Source organism: Stegodyphus dumicola, chromosome 1, assembly GCF_044657685.1.
Source record: "Stegodyphus dumicola isolate Sdum_Otavi_A_Nest chromosome 1, ASM4465768v1".
In the NCBI taxonomy this organism is placed as follows: Eukaryota; Metazoa; Arthropoda; class Arachnida; order Araneae; family Eresidae; genus Stegodyphus; species Stegodyphus dumicola.
Window position 1 is genome coordinate 167,474,277 of NC_140768.1, and position 12,387 is coordinate 167,486,663.

Consider the following 12,387-nt stretch of genomic DNA (forward strand, 5'->3'; position numbering starts at 1 on the left):
TAATATGATGGATTTCAGGTAGTTACGTATAATTACTTTAAAGCATAAAAATATTCAAATCTCCTCAGTGAATACATAAAAAAATTAAAAAGTATAATAATTTAATTTGTCAAACACATTACTTGTGTTCTATGCCATATCATAGAAGCTCGTGAGTGTCCTAGCTTATTCCTGCAAGGACCTTTGTCATAATGACGTAAAAGAAAATCATCCTGAAATGAAATGGGGGAAAAAAAAAGAGGTCATTAATTAATCATCTAGAAACCAATAAATTTCTCATTTTTCTAAGATGAAATACATCTTTTTGGGGAGAACATATTATACACAGAACAAATTTTTTAACCATGTGCTCGACAATTACTTTACAAATTGAATCTTAGATGTGAACATTTATCAGTTTTTTATATATGTAATATAATCTGTAATATCTTGATGATTTGGGAATAGCTGTAATGGATTTGGGCAGTTGTTTTACAGCATAGTTTGCATGATGCATAATGAAAGGAGAGACTTGTAAATAAACATGACCGTAGATACATCATGTAATTTTATCACTAGACAACTAATTCTTGAGACACATATTATTCTTTACATATCACCATGGGTGCAATATGCACAAAATCTTCATAAAATTCTTTATGATGATCTTTGGGTGGATAAAATACAGGACTCATAAACTTGTCCTTATCCAAAGAAACAATTTTTTTCTTTAGATATTTTTAATACTTTAGACAAAATGAAAAACGTTGAAAATTGAAGGAAATAAATTTCCGGTGCTTAAATAAGGCGTATTTTGATTGACCCTTGACCATAATACTAAATTATTGATTATTTTGAAAGCACTTTTTTGACCCTGTAGATAACTTTTTGTTGATGCAAAGGAAATTTTAAAGGAATATTTATAGGCTCATAGTACCCTACTGTAATCTGTAGTTTAACTAAAAAATTTTGATGATTAGGCAACAGATGTACTGAATTTGAACAGTTATTTTACTGCAGAGTTTGAATGATGCATAATGAAGGGGATACTTACATATAGATATCATGCCATTCTGTTACTAGACAAATAATTCTTAAGACACATATTCTTCTTCATACATCATCATGGGTGCAATATGCACCCACGCTTCCTAACATTCTTTCAAATTTACATCTTTCAACAACAGATGAAGTGGACAGACAGCAGCATGTGTTAGCATAGCAAGGCAAAGCAGGAAAGTGAATATGCATTCAGAAAAAGAGTGGGAGAATCAAAAGAAATCTTAATCTGTGATTGGATAAGAGGTGTTAACACTGCAGGATTACACAAGAAAGCATGAAGTGGATTAATTTTGAAGTGAAACATTTTAAATTCATATATTATAAACTTTTTTTTTGAGTTGCCCTACAGCCTATTACAGGCCAAGACCATCAACAAAATTCCAATAAGTTTTTTTTTAAATATCTTTTTTGATAAAATTGCATCAATTTGAATAGTTTCATGCTTTTAGAAATGTGGTTTTGGCAATAATTTTTCATTCAATGTTTTGTATAATGTATATATAACATTCAATGTTATATAATGACTATTGACTGCTGAAAATATGAGATAAAATATTATTAATTATACACACAACACACACATCACAATCTTCTTATTCTGATGCGCATGTGCCTCTCAAGGCACAACAGAAAGAATTTCTTTTTCTTTTTTTTTTTATTATTATTTCTCTCTTTATTAGTTAATGGCAAAGTGTTTTGTATATTTTGAATTATGTCATCCACATAGCACATTTTGATTGGTTATTGCTTTCTGATGAAAGTTTCTTTCTTTTAGAAATGTGGTTTTGGCAACAGTTTTCATTCATTGCTTTGGATACTGGACTGCTGACTGTTTTCTCTTGAAAATATGAGATTTATAGCTTATTTCATTTTAATTTTTATATTATATTTTAATTATATAAAAAGTTTTGCATGATTTATTTTACAAAACAAAGTTCTTAACTTCCTTTATACAATTTGCAATGGGAAGTTGGTTAATTTATTTATTAGGATAATTAATATTTGTGTTAAGAGATATTGCTTATTTCATTGTAATTTTCTTATATATAATACATTTTTATTGAAAGTTCTGTTTTTTCTTTTTTGTTGCTTGTTTTTTTGATAAAGTTGTTCTGCAGAGTAAAATTCCGTGCAGTTTTTTAATTTAATGCTTGGTGTTTGTTCCCTTTAGGCATTTTTCTGGTGCATTTAAAAGTCAGACAAAGGCTGGCTGCATAGTGGCTAGCGAGGAATAAAAGAGACTACAGACAAATTAAAATTAGTAATTTGCATTGATATTTTATACCTCACTTATATGCATTTTAAAAATTAATCATATAAATGCGAACATCTATTAATTTTTCTTAAAATATTTACATAATTTTCAAGTTAAATCACTAATTAACAAATTAATTTTTTAAAGTTAATCCAGTACCACATACAGCAGAATGTAGATTATCAAAATCTATCAGAACATATTCCAATTCAGTTAACCCTCTGAGTGGCACAGGATTTTAGATCCATCATGAAGACCAGTATTTAAAAAGCATTTATTAATTTAATTTGTATAATTACTTATTTCAGTTTACATTTTCATAAACTTACATTCATTAAGATGATATTTACATTATTAAAGAAAGTAAGAAAGCAAAATATCTTAAGAAAATAGTCTTTATGTAGCATATCAGTGATTTGTTTTAAGATATTAATTTAAAGCAAAAAAAGTAAGATCACATTTTTTGGGGGTTTAAACCTGAAATTCTTCTTTCTATAAACATTTGACACTGGAGTGAAATGTTCAATAACTTACAATGAAGCTAATGCAAGTGTGTTATAATTATAATGTTCAAATACTCACATTCTACCCCATGAAATTTAAAAGTCACTTGCTCATTTTAAATGCATAAACAAATATAAGGGGGGGGGGAACAGATTACATTATTTAGCATTGTATTCACATCAAAATATACATGATGAATGCATTAATAATAATAAATAAATAAAAACACATACAAAACTAAAATTTCATTAAAATTAAATCTTTTTATATTCGGATGAGCAGATATATAATATAGAAGATGCACTAGATAAAAAATTTTCTGAATTATATTTAAATATTCTGTATCTATATCATGGTTTTTTACCACTTTAACAATTTTTCTTTTACAATAAGCTGCTTTTTAGAAAATTTTAAACCTACATATAAAATATCTTCTTAAAGTGTCAAAACACATTTCTCATAAATAAATAATAATAAAAATACTTACATCAAGAGATGCTAGGCAATGCCAACAGAATACATGCTTGCACCTATAACACATCATTTGAGCACAGCCATCGTCTTTTTCTATTGGGATTCTACAGTTAGGACACCTTTTAATAACACTTTCATCATCACTGATGGATAATCTACACATTTAAAAACATACAAATATTTAATTTAAATAAATTCAATATAACAAATTCAAAACCATGTAAGTTTTAAAGCAACTATAACATAGCAATAAATAAATCTTAAGCAATTAAGATGTATATTCATCCTTTACCAGTTTCAATAAAGAATAAAAAATAATAATGACTTAGTTTAGTTTATACAGCATTTATATAGATAAATTCTCAAACAACACCGCCAGACTTTAGTCTCAGACTAGATAATGATCTTTGAGAACTTGCTACAAGCAATGAATAAACACAATTTGCCTCTGATCAAGTTGGAATATGCACATACATCTTTCTTAGGTTAATTGCTTCATATGCTTTCATTTAATGTAAAAAGTCCTGTGAAAGATTAGCTATGTAAAATTCGTTTGGTTTACATTCACTAGGAATCATACCACAGTAAAAAAACATCATCCCTGTGAAAATTTCTTGGCCTAGTTATTTACTACAAAACATTTTCACATAAACTTAGAATTCCATAAATATACAAGTTTCATTAAAGTAATAGGGGGAAAAATTATAAAGTGGTAAATTAAATTTTACATATATTAGCTATTTTACATATATATCTACCCATAATTTTAACATTAACTCATTTACCCCCTTTTAAAGTTTACACTTTAGATATTTATAAAGCATACAAGAATTATGAAAAATGAAATCCTATATTTTCATAATTACTTGAACTATTAACTACAACATAGAGATGAATCCTGAATGTTTAAAGTACTGCTATAACTAAAAACATACATCAAGCTAGAAAAGTACAATTTATCTGTATTGAATGTATGAACAACATGCTAAATTATATTGATGGCTACCTCATTTGCCAACTATGAAATTCCTGGAAATAAAGTATTATGAAGATAACAGAAAAGTATAAATGATTTTATTAGAAGTTTACACTTTCTAAGCTTATGAGATGGTTCTGCTTAGTTAGAACAAAAAGGTTAAAAAAATTAAATATGATGGGAGAGTGCAAAGATTGACCCTTACATATAATAGTACCTTTCAAATGTTACAGAGTTACAGATGACAGAAAACGTTTTGAGAAAAAAGACTACATATGGAAGAAGTTTATTTAGCTATATGAAATATGCTTTCCTCAAAGCAGCTTTGACCATTATTAAACTGACAGACATTCATTCATCAGCTGCACCAATATGCAAAGAAACATAAATATAATAACTGCAGGGAATCTCAGAAAGCAAAGTTATTTCACGAGTTACTTGAAAAAGACTAGTAAAAAAAGGCTGAATTAATAAGCATAAGGAATTTTAAGGATTTTAAGCAGAAATTTTAAGGATAGGTGAGGAATAAAAAGAATGTGATATTTGTGGCTACCTGTTCCTATATAAAAAGAATAATTTTACATGGGAAGAGGCAGCGACAAACACCATCTACATGCACTAGATGGCTTTGTTTATCAAAAATTGCATTAGTAGTACAAGTCAAAGCCCTAGTCAGCCCTACTAATTTCTTTTATTATTTACTTCAATTTTGTGTTCAAGAGCCCCTTAAATTCCAGTGCTGATCCTATTATAAGAGTCATTAGACAGCAGCACATGCAAGCAACAGTCTTAGCATTTCTGAGCACGTTCATGAATGATTGCTTTGGTGTTGCAAAGCAATGATTCATGAACGTGCTCAGAAAAGCAAATATTATTGTGGATAGAATAACACTTCCTCTAAAAATATACACATATTTAATAAATATGTTGAATTACTTTATGTGTATTCCTTTACTTTTTCCCTTCTACCCCTATAGGACACTTACATGGTGTTTACAACTACATCATATTTGTATTTTCATTCTTTATCTACCATTGGAATTTACACAAGATTTTTTTTTAATCACTCTATATATGACGTAAAATGTATTGAAAAAGCGGGAAAAAGTTCAAAATACGAATATTTTTGCATATGATGCAAAGATACTGGATATTTGGAGATGCACACACAATATATATATATATACATATATATATGTGTATATATATATATATATATGTGTGTGTGTGTGTGTATATATGTGTGTATATATATATATATGTGTGTATATATATATGTGCACACAAAGGCAGGAATTAAATTTTTGAGAAATGAATTCTTTATGCTGAATATTCTAAAATTTCAAAGCAGTAAACTCACTGTAAATATTTCATTTAAACTTCTGTCTCAAAAAAACTAGTCTTTAAACTATTAAAAAAATCTTCCCTAAATATTCTGTGCTACAGAAGTCTGATATCAACAAATCTAACAAGAATTGTATTGAACTAATCATATTACAAAAGAAATGCATTACATGCTATTGATATTGCACATTGCTTAGAATTAGATGACAGTGAGAAGAAATTATCAAGCTCATTTACATATGAATAACACTAACATTCAGATCATGTTGCATGCCATGAGCAAATATATTAAATATGATGGCACATTAAAAGTTTTAAAATTAAAGCCTAATTAAGACACAATAACACGCCGAATAAATATTAATTCAGAAGTCAAACAACAAAAATCAGCATTATATTTACCAAATTTTCACAGGACTAGTTTCGATGGTTTTACCGAACCACCATCTTCAGCTGCAAAACCGCAAATGAACCAGATAGGAAATAATGATTAAATAAGATAAGAAAGCCTGGACAAGAATAAGCAAGTGGCACCATCTGTTGGTGAAACCAGAACTAAAACATCATTTCTTTAAAGGCCGAAGGCAAATTTGGATTGGAATTAGGATCGTTAACTAGAACAGAAAGATTTTTATGAATGTGAAATGCCTCTAGAAAATCCAGTTCTCCAATGGAAGATGTTTTTTGAATAATTTTGGCAGCAGAAAACCTGAAAGTGTGGTTTTCGGACCAACAATGTTGAGCAACAGAAGACTTCTGTGTTTCCTTTTTTCTAACATATGCCTCATGTTCCTTGACGCGAAATTTTAAGGCTCTCTTAGTTTGGCCAATGTAAATTAAACCACACTGGCAAGGAATCCTATAAATACCCCAGGAATTCATATCCGGAATGGGGTCCTTGAGTATGGAACTCGGAATTTTATTGATGGGAGAATAAACAACCCGAAAGTTAAATTTCTGCAAAATATGTGCAACTTTATAGCTAATTGATGGAAAGAAGGGAATGACAACAGAATTTTTATAATCTCCTAAAATAAGAGTGTGGCTTTTAGTGTGTTGAGATGAGAATTTTTTAACTGCTTGATTAATAATGTTGGGTGAAAAGCCCCTGTCAATAGCTATTGCTTTTAAATAATTTAGTTCTTCATCAAGGGCTAGTTTGGAGGAGCAAACTTGAAGAGCACGGAAAACATAGGAATAAAATGAAGCTAACTTTTGTTTAGTCGGATGACATGATTTAAAGTGTGGTGGAAGGCAAACCGATGAAGGTTTATGGTAAACCGTAGTACTGAAGTTGGATGTGTTACGTGTGACCAGAATGTCGAGAAACGGAAGAGAATTGCAAGTCTCAAGTTCAAAAGTGAACTGAATAGCAGGATCAATGGAATTCATTGTTGAAAGAACTTTATTTAAATCATCTTTATTACCTTCAAACAGAGTAAAAGTGTATCGTCTACGTAGCGGAACCATGCCGGGAAGTTTAAAGTTTCAAACAATTTTGATTCATAATAATGCATGTAGATATCAGCCAGGATGGGACTGAGGGGGCTTCCCATGGCTAATCCCTCAGTTTGCTTGTAATATTTATTTTGGAAAACAAAATGTGTTTGTTTCAAACAGAGGTGAGTGAGAGAAATTAGCTCATCAATTTCGATGCAAGAGAAATGAAATTCGCGAAGTCTGGTTTCTAGACATCTTAATGCACCCTCCACTGAGACATTGGTGAATAATGATTTTACATCAAAAGAAACCATGAGTAAATTACTAGGAGAAATGTTTTTAACTTTTTTTACAAACTCTATTGAATTTTTTATGGTGTAAATGTTATTGTCTAATAGAGTTGAAAATCTAGAAACTAAATATTTAGCTAATGGATACGAGGCAGTACCTAAATTTGATACAATAGGGCGGAAAGGAATACCACTTTTATGAATTTGGGGAAGAGCATATAATCTGGCACAATTCGCAACAGATGGGATAAGTGAATGTTTTAAGTTGCCTGAAATGATTTGCGAAGATTTGATCGCAGTTTTTATTTTTGACAAGTCCGAAGGTGAAGAATCTTTAGGGATCGGATTATATGGTCCTTCGTTTAAGAGTTTAGTGACACCATCGATGTAAGTGTTCCTATCCATGACGACTATCTGGCCACCTTTGTCGGCCTTTGAAATAATAATATCCGGGTTAGAATGAATTTCACGCAATGTAGCTCTTTCTCTCGCAGTTAGATTTGGTTTCAAAGGTTTATTATTGAATTTCACATTATGAGCGATAAGATGCCTAATCATTTCTTTCTGTGAATCTGAAACTTTACTGAACTTGAAAGCTTTTTCGATAGGAGCCAAAATCTTTGGAATCGAGGGTTTACAGGTTTGTGAGAAGTTAAAATTATATTTTAGAATTCTCTCTTGTTCTTCTGAAAGACTAACATTAGAAATATTAACTATTGGCTTGATGTTTACAATGGGAAGATTTTTTGAACTACTTGAACTGGAAGATTGTAAAAGAAGTTTTTCGAATTTAACTGCAAGGGTGTTTTTATGACGGTTAACTGCATTCTCCGTTCTAGACCAAGATTTTTGTTCAAGGGCAGTGAATTTTGGATGTGATTTAGCGAGTTCCAGATGAAGCTTATAGAGTTCACGTTCAATTTTGGACAATTGTTGACGTGTATCCCTTATGACGGACCGAAGTAAGGCAAGCTTGCAATTTAACAGAATTCTTGAAACGCGACTCGAAGGTTTTTGATTAGGTTTGATTTGAATAAAATTTGGGATCAATTTTTTACATTTACATTTAAGTAAAAAGTCAAGATGATTCAGGAATTTTTGCCGTTTCAGGCGTAATTTAGTGAAACGATTAACGGATGAAGGCATGATAAACAATACAGAAAATCAAGCTAAATTAACTAAACAATAATAAAGCACACACAAAACAGCAGAAAAATCCCTCACTGAAATTAATAGAAAACAAAACGTTTGTAAGCAAAATGCATGAAATCAGACAAGCAAAGCACAAGCTTACCAAAACAAAGACAAGCAAAGCTTACTGAAAGTCTTGAGTTTCGGTAAGTACTTTTTTGCAATTTTCAACTTGAAAATTGCAATTCACTTGAAAATTGCAAAAAAGTACTTACCGAAACTCAAGACTTTCAGTAACCTTTGCTTGTCTTTGTTTTGGTAAGCTTGTGCTTTGCTTGTCTGATTTCATGCATTTTGCTTACAAACGTTTTGTTTTCTATTAATTTCAGTGAGGGATTTTTCTGCTGTTTTGTGTGTGCTTTATTATTGTTTAGTTAATTTAGCTTGATTTTCTGTATTGTTTATCATGCCTTCATCCGTTAATCGTTTCACTAAATTACGCCTGAAACGGCAAAAATTCCTGATCAGACAAGCAAAGCACAAGCTTACCAAAACAAAGACAAGCAAAGCTTACCGAAAGTCTTGAGTTTCGGTTTTTGCAATTTTCAAGTTATGTTTATATTTTGTATATTTGGATATTGTGCTTTGCTTGTCTGATTTCATGCATTTTGCTTACAAACGTTTTGTTTTCTATTAATTTCAGTGAGGGATTTTTCTGCTGTTTTGTGTGTGCTTTATTATTGTTTAGTTAATTTAGCTTGATTTTCTGTATTGTTTATCATGCCTTCATCCGTTAATCGTTTCACTAAATTACGCCTGAAACGGCAAAAATTCCTGAATCATCTTGACTTTTTACTTAAATGTAAAATGTAAAAAATTGATCCCAAATTTTATTCAAATCAAATCTAATCAAAAACCTTCGAGTCGCGTTTCAAGAATTCTGTTAAATTGCAAGCTTGCCTTACTTCGGTCCGTCATAAGGGATACACGTCAACAATTGTCCAAAATTGAACGTGAACTCTATAAGCTTCATCTGGAACTCGCTAAATCATATCCAAAATTCACTGCCCTTGAACAAAAGTCTTGGTCTAGAACGGAGAATGCAGTTAACCGTCATAAAAACACCCTTGCAGTTAAATTCGAAAAACTTCTTTTACAATCTTCCAGTTCAAGTAGTTCAAAAAATCTTCCCATTGTAAACATCAAGCCAATAGTTAATATTTCTAATGTTAGTTTTTCAGAAGAACAAGAGAGAATTCTAAAATATAATTTTAACTTCTCACAAACCTGTAAACCCTCGATTCCAAAGATTTTGGCTCCTATCGAAAAAGCTTTCAAGTTCAGTAAAGTTTCAGATTCACAGAAAGAAATGATTAGGCATCTTATCGCTCATAATGTGAAATTCAATAATAAACCTTTGAAACCAAATCTAACTGCGAGAGAAAGAGCTACATTGCGTGAAATTCATTCTAACCCGGATATTATTATTTCAAAGGCCGACAAAGGTGGCCAGATAGTCGTCATGGATAGGAACACTTACATCGATGGTGTCACTAAACTCTTAAACGAAGGACCATATAATCCGATCCCTAAAGATTCTTCACCTTCGGACTTGTCAAAAATAAAAACTGCGATCAAATCTTCGCAAATCATTTCAGGCAACTTAAAACATTCACTTATCCCATCTGTTGCGAATTGTGCCAGATTATATGCTCTTCCCCAAATTCATAAAAGTGGTATTCCTTTCCGCCCTATTGTATCAAATTTAGGTACTGCCTCGTATCCATTAGCTAAATATTTAGTTTCTAGATTTTCAACTCTATTAGACAATAACATTTACACCATAAAAAATTCAATAGAGTTTGTAAAAAAAGTTAAAAACATTTCTCCTAGTAATTTACTCATGGTTTCTTTTGATGTAAAACCATTATTCACCAATGTCCCAGTGGAAGGTGCATTAAGATGTCTAGAAACCAGACTTCGCGAATTTCATTTCTCTTGCATCGAAATTGATGAGCTAATTTCTCTCACTCACCTCTGTTTGAAACAAACACATTTTGTTTTCCAAAATAAATATTACAAGCAAACTGAGGGATTAGCCATGGGAAGCCCCCTCAATCCCATCCTGGCTGATATCTACATGCATTATTATGAATCAAAATTGTTTGAAACTTTAAACTTCCCGGCATGGTTCCGCTACGTAGACGATACACTTTTACTCTGTTTGAAGGTAATAAAGATGATTTAAATAAAGTTCTTTCAACAATGAATTCCATTGATCCTGCTATTCAGTTCACTTTTGAACTTGAGACTTGCAATTCTCTTCCGTTTCTCGACATTCTGGTCACACGTAACACATCCAACTTCAGTACTACGGTTTACCGTAAACCTTCATCGGTTTGCCTTCCACCACACTTTAAATCATGTCATCCGACTAAACAAAAGTTAGCTTCATTTTATTCCTATGTTTTCCGTGCTCTTCAAGTTTGCCCCTCCAAACTAGCCCTTGATGAAGAACTAAATTATTTAAAAGCAATAGCTATTGACAGGGGCTTTCCACCCAACATTATTAATCAAGCCGTTAAAAAATTCTCATCTCAACACACTAAAAGGCACACTCTTGTTTTAGGAGATTATAAAAATTCTGTTGTCATTCCCTTCTTTCCATCAATTAGCTATAAAGTTGCACATATTTTGCAGAAATTTAACTTTCGGGTTGTTTATTCTCCCATCAATAAAATTCCGAGTTCCATACTCAAGGACCCCATTCCGGATATGAATTCCTGGGGTATTTATAGGATTCCTTGCCAGTGTGGTTTAATTTACATTGGCCAAACTAAGAGAGCCTTAAAATTTCGCGTCAAGGAACATGAGGCATATGTTAGAAAAAGGGAAACACAGAAGTCTTCTGTTGCTCAACATTGTTGGTCCGAAAACCACACTTTCAGTTTTTCTGCTGCCAAAATTATTCAAAAAACATCTTCCATTGGAGAACTGGATTTTCTAGAGGCATTTCACATTCATAAAAATCTTTCTGTTCTAGTTAACGATCCTAATTCCAATCCAAATTTGCCTTCGGCCTTTAAAGAAATGATGTTTTAGTTCTGGTTTCACCAACAGATGGTGCCACTTGCTTATTCTTGTCCAGGCTTTCTTACCTTATCTAATCATTATTTCCTATCTGGTTCATTTGCGGTTTTGCAGCTGAAGATGGTGGTTCGGTAAAACCATCGAAACTAGTCCTGTGAAAATTTGGTAAATATAACGCTGATTTTTGTTGTTTGACTTCTGAATTATTATTAAAGCCTAATTACTTAAATCTATATAAACTTTTGTTTCAATTTAAATTATATATTTTTTAGAATATTAAAAATATATAGCCCATAAAATTTTATTTACTTCCACACATTAATGATTCTATATTGGAATACCATATTCGAAAAAAGTTCTAAATTCGTTCCCTTTAAGTCGAATTAAGAAGCTCCAGAATAAAAGCATTAAACTTTTACCAAACTGCAGATCATTTTGTTCATTCCCTATTTGATTACATTCTATAATCTCCAAGTAACATTATTTCTTGCACGCAGAATATTACATAAAATTCTTAACAGTTAGGTTTCAATATAAAGAAAGCTAACTGCAATTTCCTTTTCCTTGATATTTTAGTTCACACATTAATTTGAGTATATACAAATAGTCCTTCCTCAATGTATGTTATCTGACAGAAAAAAAAAAAAAGTCTGTATGAAGATATGAAAACAGTGCCATGCAAATTACGAAGTAGATACAGAATGCAAATTAAATTAGGCCATGCAAATTACAAAGTACATTAAGATAGTAAATAATTTTGGCAATGTAGTGAAAGCAGAAAATAAAATTCTAGCAAATCAAGATGAAAACAGTGCCATGCAAATTACGAAGTAGATATAGAA

The 12,387-nt window shown here is 31.1% G+C and overlaps 1 protein-coding gene across 3 annotated transcripts in view; it reads right to left on the minus strand.

Moving 5' to 3' along the window:
* LOC118205581 (putative E3 ubiquitin-protein ligase RNF144A-B) overlaps positions 1–12,387 on the minus strand; it is a 99,735-nt gene that overhangs the window by 15,215 nt on the left and 72,133 nt on the right. For all 3 annotated transcript variants that reach the window (XM_085823019.1, XM_085823016.1, XM_085823020.1), the window contains exons 7-8: positions 3,288–3,429; positions 123–212 (exon numbers count right to left, since the gene is read on the minus strand). In XM_085823019.1, the coding sequence (XP_085679145.1) occupies positions 123–212; positions 3,288–3,429 (232 nt within the window). The remainder of the gene's footprint in view (positions 1–122; positions 213–3,287; positions 3,430–12,387) is intronic.